General features: G+C 40.7%; 1 protein-coding gene across 1 annotated transcript; it reads right to left on the bottom strand.

Annotated features, from left to right (window-relative positions):
- trhr2 (thyrotropin releasing hormone receptor 2) lies at positions 1-26,867 on the bottom strand (the record flags this gene model as incomplete). Its single annotated transcript, XM_083916967.1, has 5 exons — positions 1-507; positions 19,535-19,658; positions 22,719-22,870; positions 23,571-23,703; positions 26,485-26,867. 5 exons carry the CDS (start codon positions 26,865-26,867, stop codon positions 1-3), a joined length of 1,299 nt encoding a protein of 432 aa, XP_083773093.1.
- Between the last annotated feature and the right edge of the window lie 655 nt (positions 26,868-27,522).

The following is a 27,522-nucleotide window of genomic DNA, read 5'->3' on the forward strand; positions in this document are numbered from 1 at the left end:
CTAATCATCACCAGATGGCATTGTCTCAACTAGACTCACATCAGAGCTAAAAGTAGCTAGTCTGCTGTTGATGGGACCATCCGTTTTCTTGCCAGTGACTGTTGCGGTCTCCTGATAACCGCTTCCATTCTGCTTTGTAGTGACATCAGTGGCAGTATTCAGGAGGTCTTTCTTGGCCTTTTCATTGGTTTTATTGTCATTGGCCTGGGAGGCTCGGGGGTCTCTGACAGTGCCGAAGCCGGTCTGGATCATCAACAGTGTCCTCTGATTTTCCTCTTGCCGCTGGCACCGGTAAAGCCCTCGAAATGCTGAGCGAAACTTCTTTGACATGGCATTGTATATCACAGGGTTAATAGCGCTGTTGGCATAGATGCATGTCCGACAAAACAAGAGGAACCAGGCATCCAGATAGGGTGTGGACACAAAAGAGTTGATCAAAACTAAAGTCCGGTAGGGCATCCACAGCAGAGCAAATAGGATCACTACTACTGCCAGCATCTTTGTAACCTGTAGGGAAGAAGAGAAACAGTTAATTACAGTAAGACACAAATAAGCAGTTGTGATTGGAATTTTCAGTTGATAAAGCCTCAATAAGTCAAAAAGCCTGTGGGACAAATCTACCTATCCAGCAAAAAGTTTGGTATCTAATGAAAGCTGAAATCTTCACCTTCATAGTTTACATCAGAACTTTTACATGATTTCTCCTAAGTCTTGTAAATCCTAATAAACATGACCTTGTAACTAATTCTAATACTGACACCATATGAAGAGAGACATCCTTGTTTTTCACCAGATTATTGGAACACAAAGGAAAAACACGAAGAGAACTGATACAAACTGATACGATGAATGGACACAAGAGGACAGGTACACAGGGAGACATCAGGGTATGTTAAGGGTATGATCTGGCACCGAGTGAGAATCAGGACCGGCTTAATATACAGAGTGGCAGGTGATCAATGCTAACAAGGATCACCTGCCAGGAAAACAAACTCAAAACGAGAGAAACGAAAGAGAGCACATACAGAAAAACACTGACAGAGGGAGACAACGATTAGAAAGGAGCGAGAGAGACTATCCAGAACCAATCATGACAGTATTACTGTTAAACTTCTTAAGAATTGTGTAAATTACATAAAAATACTGTAATATTTATAAGAGCCAAAACGGGGTTTTTGCGGGGGGTTTTTGTAAATAAAAATCCATTTTATTAGTGTTAATTACTGTTAATTATTAAATATTGTGTTAATTACGTAAAAATACCGCAATATTTATTAGAGCAAAAACTGTAATTAACGTGTAAATGTTTTGCAAGAAATATTAAATAAGAGGACATTTAAGAACTGTATTAGTAGAATTTAAGAAATGTAAGAAATGTGTCACTCTTAAACTTATTAACCAATCAGGTGATGCTCCACACTGGTGTCTTCTATGTGGCAGAGGACCCCCCCATCTCCTTCAGATTATATGATCCAGCATCTATCTGGGCTCACCTGGACCCCATCCTCAAGTACCCAGTACCCTGCAGTGCACCACTTTCACTGATGGACTTACCTCGCAATATAAACAGAAGGGAAACTTTAACATGGTTGGCATCTAGCCCTACAAGAAGGGCTTCCGGAGCACTACGTGGAACCTTTTTAGGCTACACATGGTAAGGGCACTCTAGATGGTGTAGGGGGCTCGCTTAGGGGGTCAGCTGCCCTTTTGGTCCATCACAGGAGAGACATAACAGATGCGTCTTTCAACAAGGAGTTGAAGAACTCTGGTAGTCCAATACAGTTGCATTATGGCAGCGAGGACAGGCGGAAAGAAAGGCACAGGATATGTCTGAGGTACCTCTGGTAACTTATAAAGGACCAGGTATTAAGCACCACACCTGGCATCCTTAAATACAGACACATAAGTTGTGTCTGTCAAAGAGCTTAAAGGACTGCCATCTCACCTTCCATCAACCAGATGTTACCAACCCGGATAGTTCAACTCCACTTCGACCAGATGTAGTTTAGTCTCAGCACAGTGGACAGTGAGCTACGACAAATAAACATACCCTGACATTATACTAGATGACTTTACTATACTGTTGTGTAAAATAAATAAATAAAAAATACTAAAAACACATACGAATATTCACACACTACAAATGTTCTATTTTATATGTTCACTTTTGTGGGTGTATCATCATTGGGTGCGACCCATGTTCCAACATTTTGTTTAATTTAATTATTTGTTCAGTCAGTCATCTATTTCATACTCATTCCCAAGCTCCTAAGTTCATGACTGAATTTATTTTATATTTCCATATTCTGTTATAAAATACATATTTTTAGGCTACATCACAGCATATTTTAATAAAACAATTAATTAAATGTGAAATTATTTTGGGCTAAATACTAATACATTGATAACATTGGTTTGAAACCTCTTCCTTTGTGCCAAAAATATTAAAATACATGCTGTAATTTATGTTAATTTATAATGGTAAGTGGTTAATGTTAACTGTAATGTGACCATGTTTTAGTTGTTTAAAAAGAATACAAATGAAACATGAAATTGCTGTTCAAAAAGCATTATACAATGACCCTACTGTACTTTCCACAGTTAAATACCACGTTAAATACTGAAAGCACAACAAATAACGTTAACGCACTGCATTGTGGGAAGTCACGCAACGTCTAACCGTCAACGGACAGATGCCCCCATTCGGCACGAAGTGAAGACAGTGGAGGAAGAAGTTTCACTGATAAGATAAGTCTCTCTCAGTTTTAACATTAATAAGTGGTTCATCTTAAACTCAGACGGTGAAATGTTTTTGCAACAAGTCTGAAAATACATTTTCCATGATTTTAATGTTTTAATAAAAACGGTGTCTAAAGCCTAAAATATGGTATTATTACAAATATTGTTGACTTGATGTACTGTTGATTTTGTCTGTAAATAAACCAACATTCATTTGGATGACGTCGTTATTTTAGCTCGATTTGCTTGGATTAATAATGTCACATTGGTTGGCTAACGTTAGTTTGCTAACGTCCTCAGCTTTCCCACCCACCAAGGAGCATAAGTCTGCTATACTATTGCATCCACCTGCCAGACCTCAGTGTTGTCTGTCATTCTGGCCAAAATACAACAAAGATAAATGTTACTGACTGCAAGTCATCAGCCGAATACATATAGTTGCAGTGTAAAATGCACAACTGTTGCATTTGTGGGGTATCTATTCAGACTCTGAAGGCGTATGTTGTGCACTGCAAGCTGCATTGCAATGAAACACGTTGTATTTTCAAGTGCGTTGAAATTGATTGCGAGGAGGTTTTTTCTCAGTATGCTACATTTATGTCTCATTTCTATCGTCACCATAATGGTGCGTCATCGTCGATGCAGGATGTAACTTTAACAACATTAAAATGCACAGTTTCACCATGTGAAACCCAGTGTGATGGGGTCAAAGAGTTGGTTTATCACTTGAAGGAACACATGGTAGAGGGATGTCCTGTGAGAGGATGCAAAACTGTGTTCACTGTAAAGTCTTCCTTTACTTCCCATATGTTCAGAAAACACAGACAATGTTCTGTAAAGATGATTTGGGGCCCATTGCAAGATACAAATATGAAGTGTCCTACAAGTGTCCTACAAGTAAGCAAAGCATCACTTACTCACTTACATCAAATTTCAATGACTTGTGTCTCAAAAATGTGTGTATGTTTTACATAAAATTACAAGGACAAAATCTACCCGCATCTACTATTCAGAACATTGTTGAAGAGATTCAAAATATATACGAGTTGGGACAGACATATACTTTGAACAAGAGAGGTCACGATACCAAAAATTCAGTAGTCACTGCCAGTACCAGTAAAATTACACAACTCTCGATGCTAATTTGATACCACGGTAAAAAAAAGAAGAAGAATTTTCTAAGATCCCATTCACTTAAACATGAACTTCTTTATTAGCAAATTTGCAAAAAAATTAAATGACTATAATGTTCTATGACAGACATACAGAATATAACAGAATTAAGATTCATACACAGAAGATACATACATTGTCACCCAACCCCCCCCCCCCCCCCCACACACACACACACACACACACACACACACACACACACACTACCAACAGTAGATGATGCAGTCAGCCTGTGAATGTTCTCATTTTTCCAGGTCATTGTTATCCCCAAAGCAATTTCAGTTAAAAGCAACTGGACTTGGTTATTTGTCTAGGAAGACGTTTCACCTCTCATCCAAGAGGCTTCATCAGTTAATTTACGCATCTGACCAGGCTGGGACTGGTCCATATATCTGGTGTGGAGATCCAGGTATTTCACCTTTCACATGGCTGATGATGTCACTGGAACCCTTTGTGCTCCAAGTGCCAACGACCGCCGTTGGAGTGACAGTTGTTGGTGGGAAGTTGGTTTCGACTTTATTAGTGCTCTACTGGATTATAACGACAAGTCGTTGGAGTCACAGGAGGCCATTTGTGAACAGTTGTTCTTTGAGGTTAGATTGTTGAATCTCCTGGGAAGGGATAAAAAGGGCAGTATTTTGAATTGGAGGTAAGTGGTGTCTTAAATCCCCACCTCTGTTTAGTGATGGTTTCTCCACTTTTACATTGATGGCTTCTTTTACTCCTCTTTCAAACCATCTGTCCTCTCTGTCCAGGATGTGGACATTGTTGTCATCAAAGGAGTGGGCTTTCTCGTTGAGATGTAAATGGACAGCAGAGTCCAGGCCTGAGGAGTTAGCTCTCCTGTGTTGGGCCATGTATTTATGCAGTGGTTGTTTTGTTTCTAGAATCTAGAGATCTTTGCATTCCTCGTTGCATTGAACAGCATAAACCAGATTGCTTTTGTGGGTGTGTGGTGTTCTGTCCTTGGGATGTACTAGTCTCTGTCTGAGTGTGTTACAAGGTTTGAAATACACAGGGATGCAGTGAGTGTTGAAGATCCTCCTGAGTTTCTCTGATACCCCAGCCACATACGGAATGACTATGTTGTTTCTGTTGTTTTCTTTTTCTTTTTCAACCACTTTGGTTGTCTTTCTGGAAGCAGCTGCCATTTTCACAAAGGTCCAGCTGGGGTAACCCAGGATGTGGACATTTTTGTCATCAAAGGAGTGGGCTTTCTCCTTTAGATGTAAGTGGACAGCAGATTCTAGGCCTGAGGAGTTAGCTCTCCTGTGTTGGGCCATGTGTTTATGTAGTGGTTGTTTTGTTTCTCCAATGTAGAGATCTTTGCATTCCTTGTTGCAGTGGACAGCTCTTCCCCTTGGGCCTTTGATTTGGTGGGTATGTCATCAGCTCTGTGTTTCAGGGCTCTGTTAACTCCAAGCTTGTGTTCCAGGGGGTGGTGGGAGTCAAACAGTAGATATTGATCTGTGTGAGTGGGTTCTCTGCATACCCCAATGTGGACGCTCTTTTGTTTGCACCTCTGTGGATTTGATTTTAACCCATGTGTCATTCACATATCCGAACCAATAGATCAGTGTTATTCCTTTGAAGGAGTTCAAAGCCTTGTCCTCTACCTCCTCCATGTATAGATTTGCCCAAATAGGGGATACTGGTGAACCCATGGCACAGCAGTGTTTTTGTCTGTATAAAGTGCCATTACACTAGAAATATGTGGTGTTCAGGCAGAAATCCAGAAGTTGGCAAATGTGGTCTGGTTTGAGATTTGTTTGCCTTTGTAAGGAGTTGTCCTGTGTGAGCGTACTATCTTACTGTGGCCAGAGCCTCCATGGTTGGAATACAGGTGAACAAGGAAGTCACATCGTAGGATCTGGGGTGAGTTGAAAATGTTTAATGACCTAACACACCAAAGATATTATAACGCAAAGCAGTATCAGATGAATATGACACAGAAGAAATTCCTGCTGAGAAAAAAAAACAAGTGTTCAAGACACATATGACTGTGTAAACTGGGAGCCAAAATACTTGCCGCTCCCTGACACTGTGGAGAGTGAACAAGAAAAAAAAAAAGATGAAGAAGATGTTTGAAGAGATGAGCTACAATAGAGACGATGTGAAAAAGTTAGTTCAGTTCACCGATTATACCCAAGGTAAAGATATCAACAGAGGGAAATACGAAATACTCAGTCAAGAGTGGCCCTTTTTGTTCCAAGAAGCTGGTATGACAGCGCACTTCCAGGAGCTCACTGGTGTAGGTCTTATAGAGTCCTTTGCTGCCACTATGGACAAAAAGGGGGGGCGCCTTCTAAACTTCCTCAAAACGGATGCAAAAAAAACCAAACAAACCCAGACTGAGAGATCAGGCTCACTTTGGTGGGAAGGAAGAAAACCTGTTCCATTACGTTGAGGAGACATGCCTGGCCCAAGAGGTTCAGACAGGGAGCTTGCCGGCAACACCCTGCATTATCAGAAAAGAATAATTAAAGAATTTACCCTTGGGGATGAATAAAGTATAATTGATTGATTGATTGATTATTGTATGTGGTAAGTGTAACCAAATCATCTGCCTAAATCTACAAATGTAATGACATTGGGTTTTATAATTGGCTTATGTTTTGATTGTTGTAGGTTATGTTGCAGTTAAGTCAACTGCTGACACAGAAGCCCTTGTTATTAAACAAAAAAAAAATGTTTAGCATTGACCAACAGATTGTCAACTTCCTTCATGTTTGCCCTCTGCCTGTTGTTTGTGTTTACTACTGCTTTAACATACACTACCCAGTGGAACTACGGTCAACACTAGATTTTCTCCAAAGGTGCAATTTCTTGTTACAATATCACTTATTAATGCAAGTGCTTTGATTTTGTCCCTCAATTGTTGTTCAGTTATTATTACAATTTTTTTCTTTCTTTGTTAAGGTGTTTCTACTCAATAAATCCGGAGCGTGGCACCGAAGTCGAGTTGAAGAACAAAGTCCTTTCAGTTAATCCAAGAGTTCTAACTCTCATTGCAGATCACGAGTGGATATAGACCTACACCACTAACACTAACCCTTAAGGAATGGGGGTTTGGGACAATGTGTTTTGCAGTTATTTTGTTAAAATTATCCCAAAAAGTTTGTTGAAAGCCAATGTTAAGTTCTCATCACTGGAGGAGTCTTTACAAAGAAAGTAATCATTTTATTCCACCCTGTAAAAGTAGGTAAAGTAAAACACTGTTTTATTTCTACAATATTCTGAGAGAATTTATACAAAATAAAGTAGTATTTTATATTAGACTGTTTATTTCACAGTAATATACCGTTTTATGGAATAGCAAGACTTTTATTTCTATGATATTTTGAGAGAAATTATGCAGAAAAGGGCAGTATTTTATATTCATACAGACTGTTTATTAAACAGTAAAATACAGTTTTATTTCATGGCAAAAACCTTTAGTTATACTAAGTCTGTGAATGTTCTCTTTTGTCCAGGTCATCGTTATCCCAAAAGCAATTTCAGTCAAAAGCAACTGGACTAGGTTATTTTTCTAGGAAGACATTTCACCTCTCATCAAAGAGGCTTCATCAGTTCATGTACGCATCTGACCAGGCTGGGACTGGTGTGGAGAACCAGGTATTTGGGGATGAAAGGGCAGCATTGTAAATTGGAGATAAGTGGTGTCTCAGACCTCCTTTTCTGTTTAGCGATGGTTTCTCTACTTTTGCATAGTTGGCTTCTTTTACTCCTCTTTCAAACCATCTGTCCTCTCTGTCCAGGATGTGGACATTGTTGTCATCAAAGGTGTGGGCTTTCTCCTTGAGATGTAAGTGAACAGCAGAGTCCAGGCCTGAGGAGTTAGCTCTCCTGCGTTGGGCCATGCGTTTATGCGGTGGTTGTTTTGTTTCTCCAATGTAGAGATCTTTGCATTCCTCGTTGCATTTGACAGCATAAACCAGATTGCTTTTGTGGGTGTGTGGTGGTCTGTCCTTGGGATGTAATTGTCTCTGTCTGAGTGTTTTGCTGGGTTTGAAATACACAGGGATGCAGTGTTTGTTGAAAATCCTACTGAGTGTCTCTGATACCCCATTTCACGGGTCCAAGGGGAAGATCGCAAGCACCTGAGAGGTGCCCTCACAACTTGTGGTTACGCCAGCTGGACCTTTGTGAAAACGGCAGCTGCTTCCAGGAAGAAAACCAAAGTGGGTGAAAAAGAAAAAGAAAACAAGAAAACAACATAATCATCCCGTATGTGGCTGCCAGTGAAAATCATTCTGACCAATGGACTAGTTAGCTAATTCTTGTTTGTTGTGGAGTGATAAACAAATTAATCAAATTCAGTTCCTCCTATCAGTTAGGTGCTGTAACAACTCGATTTTCAGCCAGTGCATGACCCAGCAACAGGGGTTACAGTCAGCTGGTGGCCATCTTCCTGTGTAGCCTGTTCTGGCGGGGAGTCAGGTAGTCCGGGATCAGACCCACATCTTCTTCTTGTCATGTTTCTACAGTGTAAGAATGTTGTGCAACAATAATAATCATCTCTGTGAAACAGTGTGTTGTATACTTATATGGATTCAACAAATTTTCATTGATAATTTTAATAATTGAGTTATTCAAGTTTCTTGAGGAATCGCTTTAGCCGTAGACACAACGCAAACAATGGCAACCAACCAACAGAACTAAATGGACAACAAGGTATTCAAGCTCAAATGGCAAAGCACTTTAGTGTCCCAGAGAGGTGTGCCCACATGTTTTTCTTTGTGTGTACTACAACACCCTCAGCATGCCTTGACCCTTTTCCTCACCTCACCACTGGCTAGTGACCATGGAAACGGATCAGACATTTCTGAACCCCTGAGAGACAGAGAAGGGGCACTGAGCCAGTCAGCCTGTAGACCCGAGTGATTAGTCTTATCAGTCGCCAATAACACACCTACCACCTGCCTCACCATGTATTCAAGTCCTCAACCGCCTTCAGTGTGCCAGGTTGATACCAAATATCCTGGATCCAGTTACAGCCACCTCAGCAGGTAGTTAAAAAGGTAAAACAACAACAAAGCGTTTAATTGAACACGAAGGAGAAGGTTCTAGTTATCTATCTGCTGCCATAATGATACAGAAAGCACCTGGGTGTCATAAATATGAATTAAATATAACTTTAGTTATGTGGTTGCAACTCCGGTATTACACACAAATCAGATTTTCTTTTAACAACAGCATCCTCTCAGACTTAATCCAGAATCCAGTAAATGCGCAGTTCAGCCCATTGAACCACAGAATTTGTATGTAGCCGCAGATGCTATCGGCTCACCCAGGGCAACAATGACCAAGCTTCCCCATCTCTTCCTCTCAACATGCACTTGAGGAGATCACAGACATGAAGAAACTCTCAGAGATTAAAACTATACTATCTCACACCACACTGTATTAATCTCCAATCATAAAAGTGCCATTATTTGGTACACACTATCAGATTGAGTTGGTCTATCAAATGATGAATGGAAGAGCTTCAAGTGCCTACTGAAGAACTTAGCGTAAAAGCATCTGCGGTATTAAGCATACTTCGATGTAAATCCCAAATCACATTATGCAAATCCTCTGAGCCTCTTGAACACATGAGATTAGGATCATCTCTCTGCTCTTACATGAGAGTTCAGTCTCACCGAAGCCTGTGTTCATGCAGAGAAAGGATACACTGACACAGAACCAGATGCAAAAAGGCATACTTCACGGGTGGAAATATTAATCTGTATTGAGAGTGGGCCATAGTATATGTAACATACATTTCTAATTTGGTGCCTTCTTGACCGAGTAAAAAACAGAAAGTGACTATATGGCACTTGTGGCTTGAAATCAGCAACTCCCACAATGCACCCCGTCCTCAGGTATTGTTCTGCCTCGGGTCGACAGTAGCAGCCGCAGTAGACGCCTCCTGTTCCCCCCATGAGCTTCAGCTGCCTGACGCTTTATTGCAGCTCTTACGGGTATACATGAAATATCTGATTAAAAACAGCAGATCTTCGAAATCCCCTTCTTTCATATCAAACTGAGTACGTTCCGCCATTGTCCTTACTTCACCATCTTTCTCCACGGCTGCGACTGGCTCCAACATCCAGGTGGTCCAAATCTCAATAGGGTCCAACGAAAAAAACCTGACCTACAATAAGTAGGATCAGAGCATTCATTTTAATTTTCTCAGCTGTCAATGAATTATAGAACATAAATCATATTAAATCTAGACAAACTATTTCCATCGAGAATAACTATTTTTTACTGAATTACTGTTGTAATATCACATCACAATTCTCAGTAATAAAATAAACAGCATTCAAATAATCATATTTTATTGAAATAACTTCTCAAAATCAACAGTATCAAAATATTCTGTGCTCTTAATATAGTAATAAGCACACAAACAACATCAGCCAGCAGCTTCAGAGGAAGTGAACCCGGTCCGATCAGGTCAATGGGCGGGAGCTTCTCTCCGATTGGATGAAGGAACATCTCCAAACCAGCTCTTACAAATTAAAACTCTAAATAGCTTATTTTATTACAGTTCTAGTTCTCTTTTTTTAAGCGAACATCTGTTTTTCTATCATAAACAAAACATATTTCATGAAATGATTTTTCCACTATGAAATCTTAGTGTTTTTATTTCAAACATCTTGGTTTTTAATATGCAATAATTATTATTAATAGAGATTTTTAAGCTGGATTACACCTATGCCATATAAGTCTGATTTCCTGTGCCAGTAGATGGTGATGTGTCTCATTTTGAGGCCTTGACTCTTACCATCTCTGGGAAATGATTGAGTGAAACGCATGATTATTCAAAACTGGGCTAAGGACCAAAGCCCTTTGCAAGCCGTATTGCTTCCTGAACTGGACCGAAAAATTTAATGGCATTAACGATAACCGGATTAGATGAGACCTTGTGGGCAGTTATGGGGAGCTGTGAGCAAATCGTAGAGTGCAAAGAGCAGGAGGAAGATGCTATCTCAGTATGAGCACAGGGCCGATAGACGTCTGCAACTTCACAGCGGAGCCAATATAAAAGTTTATTAATGTTGCAAGGCCAGAAGTAGTGGCGTAAATTAGGGAGTGCTAGTCCACCTTCAGGTTTAGGGAGTTGAAGAGTATGTTTTTTGATACAGGCTGGTTTATTTTCCCAGATAAAGGCATTAAGTTGTTGGTCTAGCTTAGTGAAGAACGATTCGTTAAGACAAATTGGGAGGTGTTGAAAAAGATACAAAAACTTTGGTAAAATGACCATCTGCATAAGATTAACCTGGCCTGCAAGGGACAGGGGGAGGCCTGCCCATCTAGACAAGTCTGATTTGCATTTATCCAATAGAGGCTGGAAGTTCTTTTGAAAAAGGTCCCTGAAGGAGCTGGTGACAAACACCCTCAAATACTTGAACCCCTCATCTGCTGTTTTAAAGGGAAATATGGATTGTGGGAGTGATCTTGCCAAGTTGAAGAATAACTCACTTTTCTGAATATTCAATTTATACCCCAATAGGTGTCCAAACTGATTCAGGATTGATAAAAACCTGTCTTTCTTCAGGAGCAATGAAATAGATGTCTCATACAAGGTCGCTGGCAGTCTGCCTTCAGTAAAGGAGTCGTTAAACATTCTCACAAGAATGGGAGCTAATAGCATCGAGTACGCCTTAAAGAACTCCACTGTAAAATCATCGGGACCAGGTGATTTCCTGTTCTGCATAGACTTGATCGCTTCGTGCACCTCCAACAGAGAGATGGGTCTACCGAGCTCCCTAGCGATGTTTATATCAATCTGAGGGTACGTTAAGCAGTCTAAGGGGTTGGGGGTCGCTGCAGTAATTCAGAAGTATATAATGCGGTATAAAAATCAGAAAAAGACTTGTTGATCATCACTGGGTCAGAAGTGTGGCTACCGTCTGGTAGTTGAATTTTAGAGATTAGTCTGGAAGCACTAGCTGCATGGGCCTGCTGTTTCAGGAGCCCTCTGCCTTATCTCCCTGATCAAAAAAGTTAAACTATCCGACAATAAGTGTGAGCTGAACCTCCACAGTGAACGTGGAATTGTATCTTGTGGAGAACTAATGTCAACTGTGGTAGGGGCTTGGTCAGAAGTGACTATTGGGTGATGTTCACATGCATTCACGCAGTCGAGGAGGTTGTTATTGATTAAGAAGCAATCAATTCGGGAGAATGAATGGTATACATGGGGAAAAAAGGAGAAAGCTTTCCCATGGGGGTTTCTTAACCTCCAGGGATCAGAAATTCCCAACTGTGATGCATATGTTTTTACTTTGTGTGCTGATTTGGATAGCGTAACCTGTGTAGGAGAAGATCTGTGAAGAGTCACATCCTGCACCAGGTTGAATGCAATGACTGTCAGCGTTTGGGATTTTGGAGAATAGCCTTGTAAAAAACTGTTCATCGTCCCAGGTGGGTGCATAAACCGAAACTAAGACCACTGGTGTGTTCTGGAGTGTGCCCGAGACTATGACATAGCGGCCGTCAGTATCTAGGATTACATTTGTTGGCTAAAACAGGACCCTTTTCTAAATGATGATGCTGCCCCTCTAACTCTATCTGTAAATTTCGAGTGGAATAGGTGGCTCATCCACGCCCTCTTAGCTGTGAAATAAATATATAATAACAAACTGAAATCCACATGCACACAAGCTTCCAGTGCTAGGCACGAAGGCCGACCAAAGACAAACTGAATTCACATAACAATGTGAGCAGGCACAAAAACAGGATGAAGAAACGGGAATTAAAAAAGCATCAGAAAACACACATGTCCACAGTGCGTTAAAGTGACCACTTATCGATTTCTGTTCAAAAGTTTAACAGACAGAAAGTCGGCAGTCCGTCAGGACTTTCACTGTTAACGAGGCGGCCTAAAATAATATAAAATATATAATCTCCAGTCAGTCCGGTGCTGTTATAGCACAGCGACACAGTCAGCACCACTCACGGTTATCCAGACAACATGACAGCGGCTCATCTGCAGTGAAATCAACAGCTCTCCCACGGTCATCAGGGCTCCTCTGTGCGGGCGAATGTTATGAAGGCTTTCGCCTCAGTGACCGTGGAGAGCCTTTTCCTGGCTCCGTCCTTCATCGTGATGACCACCCTCGCGGGGAACAGCAGCGTGGGTCTGAAGCCCAGACATCACCTCTCTTTTTTTTGGCACTGCTACACCACCTCTGGAGCGTAGTCCTCCTAGATGGCGATGGGATACCCTCTGTATTGTAGCTGGCCTCTCCTGGCATATGATTTTCTCCTTCACCTGGTACCTGTGCAGCCTGATGACAACTGGCTGTGGTCTCTGCCCCTGCTTCGGTTTCTCAACTAGTGTGCGGTGAGCCCTGTCACACTCCGGCGGTGATTTCAGGAGGCCTTCCCCGAAAACCTCCATGAGCAGCTCTGTGAAGAAGACTGTGGGCTGCGGACAGATTCTGGTAATCCAATCACTCTGATGTTATTGCGTCGGCTCCGGTACTCCAGGTTGATGACTTTAGCCAGCAGCTTAGCGTTGCTCTCCGTTAGCGCGGCACAGGAGGCCTCCATTGTTAGCAGACCCTCGCCCTGTAAATTTGCATTTACCTCGAGGGAGCCTATCTTCAGAGCGTGGTCGACACTGTGGCGTGGACGTGGTCCAGCTTTGCTTCGAGCATTGAAATGGAGGCTTTGAACTCCGCAGAGAGGGCTGCACGGTGATGCTCCAAGAGGTTAGTAATGGCCGCCATGATAATCTCGCCACCTACCTCCTCTGCGGGGCTTGCCTTCACCCCCTGGTCTTTTACAGTCTGTCTGGTCGAATGTTTCGGTTTATTGTTGTGACCTTCGGGGTCCTGAAACGTATAAATTAACAAAAGTTGCGGGAGAAAGACTTGACCCGTGTCTACTCCATCTCAGCCAAACCAGAAGTCAAAAATGAGGAGGATTTAAGAGGAGGAAAAATTATAATAATAATAATAATAATAATAATAATAATAATAATAATCATTCCAATTACAATAGGGTCTTCGACCGACTTAGTCAGTGCTCGGGCCCTAATAATAATAATAATGGTACTCTGTCACTAACGTTACCTGAATGTTTACGGTAGCTATGGCAACAACAACAACAATAGGCCATAAAGATAGATAAAGGACTTTTGAACAAAACCAGTCCCAACTCCCAACAGTCAAAACCCTCAGGACCTTAAACAGGTGTTGTCACAAGTTCAAATATCAAAGAAGAAGCAGAAATCCCTCTCTGACACAGCAGCGTCCTCGCAGCTGCTTTACTGGGGAAATGGAAACTAACTTATTTTTTGGTTTTTTAATATCCGATTGTGAATTGAAAATCCAATCATATCGTATAACGTACAACACACTTGAGAATAAATAGCATGAGACCCATTGTTTGATAACTAGCAGTTAGAGCACCTTCACAGTTTGGATGGGCGTAAAACCCTACAACTTAAAGTACATATATAGTAAATACATAGTAAACATGGTCAACTGTGTTCGAATTTTTTTTATTTGTTGTCTTTTAAGTCAGAAGTTCAAGCCTGTGTACATAAAACCCTAAACTGACATAAACTACTACTTTTGTTGACATACATCCAGGTAAGGATGGGAACCCTGTAGAAACCCCTGTAACTTATGCCATTTTTTCCCCTGCATGGTACCTACTCGACCCGACCCAACTCGACCCGACTAGGCGAACCAGCCCAGCATGGCACAGATGTGCTTTTCCACTTCAGCAGCTTCCACTTTTAAGGTGTGTCTTCAGTGGTGTGGCTTTTCGGGGCTACAGCTCTATGGTAGCTCTGTGTATTTTGGCCATTTCTTTGTATTTTTAAACATCGTAAAAATATTCCTCATGTCAGAGTGATCTTATGTTATGGATATTACATTCATATTACACTGTAAACCCAAACAGCACTACTAACTCATAATCAATAATAATACAGCAATCAAAGCTTATAACCCAACAATAAACTTGAGTTCTTCTAATGAGAGATGGTGTTTTTAATTTTACTTGGTTCAGTGTTTCTGAGTGAGTGTCCATTATTAAATGATAACTTCTGAGTTTATATAGGGACCAAGCATCTGAAGTCTCTGTTCACCACGTTCAGGCTCACTCTCTCCAAAATTTTCAGATGCCTACCCTTCCCCTCGCAAGGCGAGACGAGTTTGAAAGTAACAGGTTTAAAATTATAAAGTTGAGGATTAAGTGATAATATTCCATAGAACCCAGATTTATTCATAGTGCAGTGAACGAAATACTTGTTTGTGTTCATTATTTTACAACCATGGACTTGGGTGACTGTATCAGAATGTTGAAGCAGGTTGGTGCATTAAAATTAAGCTAGCAAAAGTAACGTAACCTTTTGCCAGAAACTGTCGGTCGGTATCGGCCATTATATTAAGACTGTTGCTGCTCCTTGTTGTAAGCCCTCTGGTTTGGTGAGTACAATATTATTTTCAAAACACAGGCTGTTATTAAAAGAAAGGCTAAGATTAATGTTAGCTTGAGCATGATATAATGTAGTAACTTTGCACTGTTAGGACACATTTTTTCCAGTATGAAGCTAACGGAATTATCAAAATAAAACTGAGTTTGCTTTTAGATATAAAACATCATATTCAACATCAGCCCCCAAAACAATCACACAATTGAATAAAATTAATTAATTTCAACAAAAACGTTTCATTACAATGAAGGTATGAATTATTGCAGGGACTTTGGATAAGACTGAATTGTAGTTTAAACCAGGTGTACCTAATAAAGTGGTTTTTAAGTGTATTCTGGTGACTAGATATAAGCAGATTTTTCACACTATTAAGCTCATTTTATATCACATTTTTGCAAGCTGTTTTTACATAGCTATTATTTTGTTACCGAATCGTAAGCTTGTGTGCCCATTAAGGAATATAGAGAGTGATGCTAAAGGTATTTCACCATAACCATGCTCACCTGACACACAAGATAGCTGCTATTGTATTGGTAAGTTAGATAAATTGTAAAATGTTGTATTAAAAAAATCTTCATTTGATTATTACAGTCTTGTTGACTAGAATAACATGAATGATTTCATATTGTTTGTTTGAATCTGTTCCTGCGGGATTAAACGGAGAATTGAGTGACACATAACAATCCAAGGTATGTTTTGAATCTTCAAATTTCTTTCGTTGAGTAAGTATTGTGGTGCATCTGATCGAGCACACGGTGCACTGTTCATGAATGTCACTCCATGTGTTCAGTGATGGATTACTGCTGTATGTTGTTATGAAGTTGAGCGGCCACTAAAAGAGCATGTTACAGCCTCGCCTCCATATGTGTTATTTATCATAGAGAACCACAATGCACACTATAATAGTCACGCAAGAACATAATACACACTACAACATGGTGTCAGAATCCGGAGTTGCGGAGTGTGCCGAGGTACTGTATGCATGTTAAAAGAGTTAGCATTCTACTAACACCTAACAGCTACAGTGTGAGGATGGAGCAGTTCAAGCCGCTGCCACATCTAATACTCAATGTTGCTGAAAAACTGACGGGAACAACACTGTCGTACATGATTGCTTCAGGTGCGTCAGAGAAAGAGGAGGAGGTTAAAATGGCTATCCTGCTTCATACTATAGGCGAATAAGCATTAGAAGTGTATAACACTCTATTTTGTTCCTTCTGAAGATGATGACATGTTGATCGAGGACGTTCTCATGGCATTCAAAGAGTACAACATTGTGTTTGAACAGCATCAGTTCTAGTCCCATGCGATGTCATCAGGAATGGCAGTGGACAGATATATCACAGAACTGTGTTAGAAAAGAAAAGACTGTGAGTTTGGCCGAAGTGATGATGATATGCTGAGGGATAAGCTAGTGTTCAGCATTAATGATCCCCGTCTAAAAGAAAGACTGCTCCGGGAAGATGGACTTACACTTCAAAGGGCCATTCGCCAAGTCACTAATACAGGCGATGCAGATGACCCCTGTCATGTGATGCTCCAATTGATGCGCTGTGGTGAAAACAAAAGGACAAAAACGAACAAGCAACAGGTTCAACAAGACCAAAAAGCAGACCACAACGAACTGTCAAAAAAGTGAAAGACAGCATGAGCCCCGCCAATGCTCAGGTTACAGAGCGGTTGTGTCACAAGTGCGGAAAAAAGAATCACTTCTCCAAAGTATGTCGCACAGTTGGTGAGAAACGTGGCAACTTCATGGCTAAGACTTTCAATAACATCGAGAATGAAATGTATGTATGTATGTATATTGGCATGATAGACAGTAATGGACAAAAAACTGTGAGCCTCACAAAGGACAGCAAATGGTTTGAAACAGCCAGCATCAGAGGTGTAGCAGTAAAATGCAAACTGGATAATGTCTCTGATGCCAGTGTGCTACCCTTGTCCATTTTTAAGCAGCTGCCAAGTCTCCTTCAGCTGCGTCCCGCAAAGACTGTTAATAGCTTTTGGTGGAGCCCACCTGCCTTCATGTGGTGTTCCTGCAGTGTAAAACCGCCAGACACACAGTCACTGTGGAGTTCCATGTAACCGGACAGGCAGACAAAGCAATTCTGGGAGGTGAAGCATGTACAGAATTGGGGCTGGTAAAGAGGGTGTAAACACTCACAATAACGCCCCCACAGTCGTCAAAGCCTCCATCGACAAAAAAGGAGCTGATTGAGAAGTATGCTGTGGTCTTCACAGGACTGCGTGACTTTCCTGGTCTACATCATGTACACACTGACCCATCTGCCCCCCCCCCCCCCCCCCCCCTGTGATTCATGGTTGTAGAAACATTTCTCTTTCGATCATGGACTCACTGAAAGTCACACTTCAAGATCTGGAGAGGAGAGCGGTGATAAGACTCGTCAATGAGCTAAATGGGTGAATTGTCTTGTTGCCACAAAGAAGAAAAATGGTTCACTAAGGGTATGCTTGGACCCTTGTAACGTAAATATAGCTGTCAAACGACAGCACTACTCCATTCCTACTTCTGAAAATGTGTGGTGCAGAATTGCAGGAAAACCCATCTTCACCACCCTGGATGAAAAAGATGGATACTGGCAGATTAAGCTGGATGAGCCATCTTCAAAATGATGCACCTTTATTACAACATTGGGTCAATACTGCTTCCTTACGATTCCTTTTGGGATTAAATCAGAAAGTGAAGTGTTCCAGCAAAAGAACTGCGAAGACCTTTGGTGCCATCCCTGGTGTGCACATTGTTGCAGAAGTCATGTAATTTGCAGGTATCGGTGATAAAGTTGCTAAAGTATTTTGACCTGACAATAGCACTAGATGAAAAGTCAGAGGATCACCATAGGTAAACATACATACAATCTGCTCTGGGGAATATATACAGTATGTCTGTTATACATTTCATGACATTCCATTGGTGGATTGTACGTTTGTTAGTTGTTTCCAAGCAAGTGGTTGAGATTGTCTGTGTTATCCAAAAGAGTGAACTGGTTGACGGCCCAAGACAACCTGCAAGTAGTTGCAAATGATGGTTGTGAGAAATTGGCAAATGTGGAAATAAATTCATAAAGTTAAGAGTAATTTACAAACCTGCTAAAGCTTCGATAAAATGACTGATAAATACACAATAAGATTTGCAAAAATATCATAGAATCTTAGCCTTTGAAGAATGTAGCACAGTGGAATCCTTAAAAAGAAATCCTGTGGACACAAATTCAAAAAAGAGCTATGGGGAATGTATTGCACAACTTTCATAACCTACTCATTAATAGGCTGTCAAACAAAGTTATTATAAAATCAGACATTTTCGAAAATTTTGATTTTAAAGGTCAAGGGAATCAATCAACGGGCAGACACGACACTGTCACCAGGATAGAGGGATACAGGAAAAACAGTAATACATACTTGCATATCAAATGTTTTTTTTAAATATATTTTCTGCCCTACAGAATGCAGTATTGAGTGTTTTAAAACAAGTCAACTAATTCATGATTTAAAAAAGGTAAGTCATTACTTTCTTGTGTTGTTCAAATAGGAGAATATGTGTTTTATACAAATATGCTAATGGATCTCAGACATTCAAAGACAGAAAATTCTATTGCTTTTGTAGAGAAACAAAGTCCCTCTGATATGGCTTTTCAATTACTATACAACTTTTCAAAGAATAAAATGTCGACACAAGACAAACTTTGTTGTAACCCTTCTGAATGAATAAAGGCTTATAAAGGGAGATGCTTATAAGACCAAAAAGCCGGAGAGAATTTATTCAACAATCCAAGTGCATAGAGCAGCACTGCAGCAATACCATGCTACCTGGGAGGGAGAGGGCTTTCTCAGTAAGAAGGCTCTTTGATTGCTCAAAAAACTTATTACCGCCACGATTGCCTTTAGGGCCTCGTAACAGCCAGGACAGAGAGCCAACAAGCGGGCACTTTTCTGAGACAATGGATAGCAGGGACATCATCACCATGCTGTTAAGAGGGAATCATGGCCTCTATATTCCCAGCAGATACCACACACAGCTAAAGATGAAACCAAGGTCAAATGTGACTAAAGCTATCGCATAGCAATTACTTGATAGATAAGACAAGATGTAACACAACAAAGGAGAGCACAGAAGGGTTAATGGGAAAGGGAGTAAATGTAGGATGAGGCAGAAACCTGTTTCCTGGAGGAGAGAGTCCCCTTTGGACGGCCCTGGCGGCCCCCCTTCTCTTCCTCAGAGGCTTCTCGGCAGCTCCGACGCAGTGTGGTGCCACTGGTGTCAGGTTGGTTGGGCAGAGGGCTGGAAGGACAGCAGCATGTTAGATTTGTTGGTTGGTTTGGTTTCTTGATTCAATTAAAGTGCTGTAGGGTTTCTTTAAATATTTTGATCTTGCAAAAAAGGCTAAACTGATCATCAAACAAAACATCAAAGCAAAGCAATACTTTACACTACATCAGTTGTGTCTTTTTTTCATCAGTATTTGATTTGCAGTCTAATAAGAAGAGTCCCTACTCGCAGCTTCATTACTTTATGATTAAAAAAGTTTTTTTCTTCTGGGCACAGCAGAAACCAGCTGCAAACACAACATTGACATATTACAATAAAAAGTTGTTATGTTTTATGAGTTAGCAAGCAATTGCCTATTTACACCTGCAGCACACACAAAACAACATTAGAAGTTATTCAGAGTTGTGTTTTTGCCGTCTGATAACTAAGTCCAATATGTTTTCTCTTTTTTTGGATGTGCCCCTAAAACCTAAAGGGTTGCATCCTGATCAGATGCTCAGACCATCTCAGCTGACTCCTTTCGACACAAAAGAGCAGCGACTCATCTGTGATCCCTCAGGATGTGTGAGCTCCTCACCTTAAGGAGGAAAATAATTTCGCCCTCTTGTATCAGTGATCTCATTCTTTGGGTCATTACCCAAAGCTCATGACCACATGTGAGGGTTGGAACATAGATCGACTGGTATATCGAGAGCTTAATGCAACAACTCACTCCCAACCCAATGGAAGCCACCTGTTTTTTTTTTCAGCAGAGAACCACAGTCTCAGACTTTGAAGTATTGACTGTCAGTCCTACTGCTTTATACTCAGCTGCAAATCATCCCAGTGTGTGCTGAAGGTCTTGGTCTGATGAGGCCAACAGAACAAAACAATAAAAAAAGGAGACACTCTCCTCCCCCTGGCTGAGCCTTGAGATGCTGTCCGTGGAAATAATAAACAGAGTGATGACAAGGGATAACAATGGCAGAGGCCATACACTTGGTGCCAGGTATATGGACACAGCTCTCACTTCGGTTATATAAGGACTGGGTGGCTTGTAGAAACAGCCCTGATATCCCATCCCTTAGTACCTGCCACAGGATTACCTGGTAGACAATATAATAAGCCTAAATCCACAAAACACTAAACTGGAACAGTAAACTCCCATGATAATGAAGAGGCTTGTTAACCAAGACAGCCCAACAATGTTTGCTGCTCCTGGAGGTTTTCGGGGAAGGCTTCCTGGAATCACCGCCGGAGTGTGACAGGGCTCACCAAACACTTGCTGAGAAACCTAGAAACCAGCCATCATCAGGCTGCACAGGTACCAGGTGAAAAGAGAAAATCATACATGAAGCCCGCGCCAGGAGAGGCCAGCTACAATACAGAGCTGTATGTCGGAGCTTTACAACCTGGGCTTCAGATCCACGCTGCTGTTCCCCCCCAGACTGGTCGTCACAATGAAGGACGGAGGCAGGAAAAGGCTCTCTACGGTCACCAAGGTGAAAGCCTTCATAACATCCACCTGCACAGATGAGCCCTGATGACCGTGGGAGGGCTCTTGATTTCACCGCAGATGAGCAGATGTCATGTTGTGATGTCATGTTGGATAACCTTGAGTTGGTGTGTAGCTGTGCTATAACAGCCCCAGACCGGAGTTTATATATTTTATATTATTTTTAGACTGCCTCGTTAACAGTTAAAGTCCTGTAAGGTTTTGAACAGGAATCCTGAATCAGTTTGGGCACCTATCGAGGTATAAATTGAATATTCAGAAAAGTGAGTTATTTTTTGCCAACAACTTGGTGAGATCACTCCCACAATTCATAGTCCCCTTTAAAACAGCTGACGAGGGGTTCAAATATTTGGGGGTGTTTGTCATCAGCTCCTTCAGGGACCTTTTTCAAAAGAACTTCCAGCCGCTATTGGATAAATGTGTCAAGAGTCGGTTCTGTCAGTCCCTCCTCTCTCCCTCTTGTGTGAGTTTGTCTTCCTCTGTCTGTTTTTCCCTACATGTGTCTCCCCTCTGTGTTTGTTTGTCCAGGTACGGGTAGGCGTGTTCCTTCCCAGCTGCAGCTTGTTACGCTAATCACCTGATGGAGTATAAGAAGCCAGAAGTGACAGGCATGCAGCGCCAGACCGTTGTTATCCTTTACTTGGTAAACTCTTCGTCTAATCGGCTCCCGTTTCTCGTTTGTTCAGGTTTTGTGCTCCTCGTTGATTGTTTGTGTTAATCATTGTTGTCTTTTTTCTTCCCATAGTTTCCCACGTCCCTGTTTTCCTCGTTCCTGTTTCCTGACCGTCCGTCGTTTCGTCGTTCCTGTTACCCTTGACCGTCTCGTCTTCAGTGTCTCTGTTTCCCCTGTATTGTTCCCGTTTCTGTTGTGTTTATTAAATATTTGTTTATACTTTTACCCCGTGTCCGTGTCTGCATTTGGGTCCAGTCCCTTTGTTGTTATTTCCCCGCACCGTTAATGACAAAATGCTACTGACACAGGAGGGTTTGTTAGCCTGTCAAAAGTAGAAAACAAGGCACATACAGTAACATCACGTTACCCCTCACAGCCCACTCATCTACCACTTAATCACTTCCTCATCACAGATGGCCAGGACCTCCTGGCTCCTGCACCTCAAAGTCAGTCGTTCACCTCCACTGTAACTGAAAATATTCCAGCTCAGTTTTATGGCCGGTGGCGTTTATGTGCATTGATGTTACCTTAAAAAAGGCGTGGATGCATGATGGTTTCCTGTGAGTGACAACTCGGTTACACCTGTGCGCCCCCATTTGCAACCAATGACAAAATTAGTCCCGTTCCGGGTCATCTCTCCTTCCTGTACAGGTAGAATGTGATTCAGTACTAGCAGATGTACTGGCTGTTGCCCCTGTGCTGCAGTTGGGATCTGGATGCAGTGTAGGGTGCAAGATAGCCTGCAGTAAATAGTGGAGGCTTAGCCTTCTCTAGCCTACATTACATGCCGCCCCTGCTGAGTAGTGATCCTCATGATGAATAAACTGCTTACATATGTAAAAAAATATGTAAAATGAATGAATTAATCAATTAAGAAATATGGTTTGAAAGATGTTTTAAGTACCTGAGGTAAAGGATGCGTGCTATTAAACCATATAGCACGATGGCAAGAAGCAGGGGGATGACGTAGAAAATGGCAAAGTCAATGAGGTAGATGGGCAGGTAGAGCTCCCGTTTCACTTTGTAGCCACACTGCACATGTCCATCCTGGCCCACCTGAATGTCACACAGTAATCATAGATATGCAAGCAGCTAGAGGCTCTGGGCTGAGATGCATAATAACCTTTCAAATCTAAACACAAAAAATAATCAGAAGCGGTACAGAGCACAATTTGCGTGCATATTAACAAAAAAGGCTTGGTAATCACAAATCATTATTATATTCTTAATTTAAATGCAGCCCACAGGTGTCATAAAAAAATAAAGTCAATTTAGTATAAATACAATTAATTTAGCCAGAAATATATAGTATATATATGCACTAATGTTACTAGCAGAGGTCAATGTGGTTTGATAGAGACTTATTGGGGTGGGGTATATTATGGCTGTCAAAGTTAAGGCGGAAATTACAGGTTTGCATAAAGCAAGCATATTTGTCCACTCCCATGTTAATAAAGAGTATTAAACACATATCCCCTTAAGGCCCATTTAAAACAGATAATAAATGTGCCATTAATTATTAATGGTCGTAAGATATACAAATATATATATAAAATTAGTAGTAGTAGTATTAAGTTTATGTAAACTTATATTTTTACCCTTCACTTCTAAAATTATTGTGGCCACAGTACATAAACAACTATTACCATAAGCCTTATTTTTTAATAAATAATCGAGGGTGACTCTGCTGTGGCCCCCAGCCAGTTAATCCAGTAACACAAAAAATGTAATGCAGAATGCAGTATATTCATCTAACCTGAATGTCCAGCAGGAAAAACCACAGCATGCAGTAGACACAGGTGAAGATCCAAACCCCTGCAATGATCCGCTTGGCCCGGGACACTGTGCACATTGTATGAGCCTTCATTGGATGGCAGATAGCTATATACCTGTGTGCAAAGAGAAAATGGGAGGTTTAAATACAACCATGGCTGTCATTTCATGTTAATATTTTAACCGCCAACAATCTGCTGGTAAGTAAATACCACTGTGTTGTTTAGGCAATGTTTTTCTCGTTTTTAGTTCTGCACAGGTAATAATGCTTCATCTTGAGCTTAACACTAAGCTAGGATTCTTGTTTTATGAATGCTAGAGTTTTGCTGAATATTCATTGATTCGTCCATGGTATAAAAAAAAAATATATATATAGGCAACAACTGTCAAATGATTTGTTTAGTTTTTTTAACATCTCTTTTGCCCCAGTCACATCAAGAGAATGAAAAAAGATTGAACTGATATGTGAATAATCCCCTTGACAACTTAAAATAGTCTCTTTCAGTGTTTATTAAACTGATTGTTTTTCTTTGTTCATGATAGATTCTCATCAAGATATTCAATTCAATTCTTTCTCTCTCTGTGCAAGTTTTATTCTGTAGTGCGGCAGTCTTTACGTTAGTTTTTCTCATTTGTGTAAAGTGACGTTTTCAACAGTACACACACTAAACTGAAAGTTTCTAACACTCTCAAAACATCTAACACGTGCAGCAAAAGCAAATATTTCCATTTAACAATGCAACTTGTGGGCAGATGAATATATTCGCTCAGTTAATCATTCTACAATGGACAACAAAATATAAAACAAAATAAAGGTGAAAGATTCAGAACTTCACATTTAGTCCATTTGCTCCTGACTGTTTGCTGACTGAAAAAGGAATTTCACACAGGTGAATTAATTATTCATATTTATGCAAGTGATTTCCATCAGTTGTAAATGTTTTCCTTTTGTTTAACACAGTTTGTGTCTTTCTATGAGATCTCTGTTAATCTCTGTTTGGAAAAAGTTGAGAAAAATATGAGAAACCAATGAAAGAGTGTGAATATATTTGTAAGAGAAGACTTCTGCTGTGCTGAGGAAGTGATGATGAAGAGCTCAATTTCAGCGTGTCTTAGCTATTGGGAAAAACTGTAATCTAACAGTTTGTGTCATGTTGAAAGTGATCAGAAATGTAACTAGTCTTAGTCTGACCTACTAAGACTGCTGCCATGACTGGTAACTCAAGTGCTTATTTAGACATGAAACAGACATGTTAAATCGCCATCAGATTAACATGAAGGTGTGCCAAAATGACCAGTTAGTTTAAATAGAATCATAAAAGTTTCTAAAACAAGGTAGATTATGTGGAAGAATGTAGAGGGTCATACAAATGTTTTTGCATGTTGTTGCACTTACACAACTATCATTTCACAATTTTCAAGTTGTATCATACTGTTTAACTGTGTTATATCATATACTTTTTTGTCAGATTTTTCTTCCTTTCACCCAGCAATTGTTTCCATTGATTTCCATACAACATGAAATGTACAGTCTTATGACTTGCTTTTGTTTTATTCCATCTAGTACAGACTCTTCAAATTAATACACACATTAAACACAATATTAAGACACAATGGTACAATTTGGACTATAAAGATATAATGGAATGTAATGTTACAGTCTCAGGCATTCTGTATTGCTTCCAAATATTTAATGTTGTCCTCGCTGAATCAACACACATGTATGACGTGATTTACCCTCACTCATCTTTTGTTTTGGCAGGTAACCTCTTTAAATACGCATGTGACACCTGTTCATGTCAATGATACATTAATTAATTTTTAATTAATTAATAAACCCCTTAATTTTAATAACTCATATGTCTTTAAGCAAGATTTCTGTTCATGTTCAAAACATTCTGCACATTCACAATATATCCCACATGTCTGTGTTCTCTGAAATGTGAAAATGTATTTTTTTTAAATTAAATAAATAAAGCTGTGTTTTAACGAGAATAAAGTCACGGTAAATAAACCACCTGCCCTATAGTCTGCTGTGCATGACGTTACTGCTCTGCTATTATGGTAGTTTCCCCTGCAGACCATCTGACATTCGCAGAACCCCATTTAGGACTGTCTGCATTAGACAAGGTTTGGAGCTTGGAAAGGTGGAAACCAAAACTGAAAACAATTCTGATCAGGCAAAACTCTTATCAAAATATTATTGTCCACATAAATGTTAAACATAAACTCGACAAATAAAAAGTTGACGACATACTGAATACTGATACATCTGATGTCTGACTCACACTGACTGACTCACACTGACTGTTGAGTGCCTGTGCATGCTTATGTGCGTAATTTTGTGTGTGGACGTTCTTCAGGAAACCAGGAGGGAGCACTAATCTACTGAGCAGATATTTTGATTCAGGGCAGGACATGGGCAGGCTGTGCACAAACAGGAACTTCTTTTCCCCCACAAAGAGGGTGGTGCTCAAACCTCCTTTGAGGTCTATCTGTGCACGTGCCAGCTCTATACAGCCACTAGAATGCTTGACACCTGAACATGTCAGTTTGGGGCACTTGTTCTTCTTGGAAGGATAGTTTCCTGAGGTCACAGGAAAGACTTCTATCTGCAAATCACCAAATTGTGCAAATAAGCATTCAAATACACAGGCATAGTTCTTGAACATCAATGTCATCAATGTATTGGCAGTGGTTTCTATAGAAATCTCTTTTTTAAAATCAAAATAAGCCGAAATGTGACTCCCACTCATTGTATTGACTTTGTTTACATGTAGAGCATTAGGTTAGGTATGCAAAGCAAACGGAATGCCAATAACAACTCAAAACATTACAATCCCGTAAAAGCTGTACTAAGAACAGTTGTAAAGCAGGTGGTTGTTTTCCATCCTCACCTCTCCACGGTGAAGGCGGTGATGGAGCAGGAGGACACGTTGATGCCCAGGTACTGAAGGTAGGTGATCCCCAGGCAGCCAGTGTGGCCAAAAACCCATGTGCCTGTCAGGCTGTCAGATACATTGGGCAGCCCCGCGGCCACTAACACCGTCAGGTCAGCTACAGCCAGGCTGACTAGGTAAATGTTGGTGGGTGTTCTCATGTGGCGTGTGGTGAGGACCACAAGGACCACCATGATGTTCCCCACAATGCCCACACCACATACCAGCAGGACTAGGAACACTGACACCGTCTTGTACTCCAGCGTCTCAGAGACAGTGTGGGTGGAACTCAGAGAGATGTTGGTTGGGGTGTCGATTCTGGAGCTCACGTTGTCGGCCATATCTGCTAGTGGCTTGCCTTTGTATACCCCAAGTGTTTGTTAATCACAGGTCACAGGTTATGTACACTTGATTAAATTGATGAGGGGCATGACTCTGAAATGTTGCCATGTTCTCTTTCATTTAAAGCATTGACTCTCATTCAAAGCCAGTCCAGTTAAAAGTAGCATATGATATTGACAGCTGTGAAAGTTAAGCACCTCAATGGTTTGACTGAGTTACTACAGATGAAACAGCTGTGAATTTGTAGGGGAATGTGCACTGCTTGTTTTCTTGTCTTTGATATCTATCTATCTATCTTCCTTTGAAGTAATGATCAAGAGTGAAACAGACTAACATGCTCAATATGATCCCAGGACTTCCACTCAGGCCCCCATTGAGTCACCTAGAAATAGAAAAATGAGTTCAATTAATTGGACAAACAGGAAATTCAATTGGACCTTCATATGTCAATGTCGGACACACAATAAGAGATACATAGAATTTCTATGTGATTTCCTCAACTTTCTGTAATTCTAGCAGAACCAGTTGATAAATGCTGCTTGGAAGCAAAAGTGTTTCAAAGCATTAAAACAGAAGGGAGTGAATGAAAGAACAAAGCAAGCTGGTGGTTTTGAATGACATGTTGCAAGTGCAGAAAAATATATGGAAAAGATC

This window comes from Echiichthys vipera, assembly GCF_963691815.1.
Source record: "Echiichthys vipera genome assembly, chromosome: 7".
Lineage (NCBI taxonomy): Eukaryota > Metazoa > Chordata > Actinopteri > Perciformes > Trachinidae > Echiichthys > Echiichthys vipera.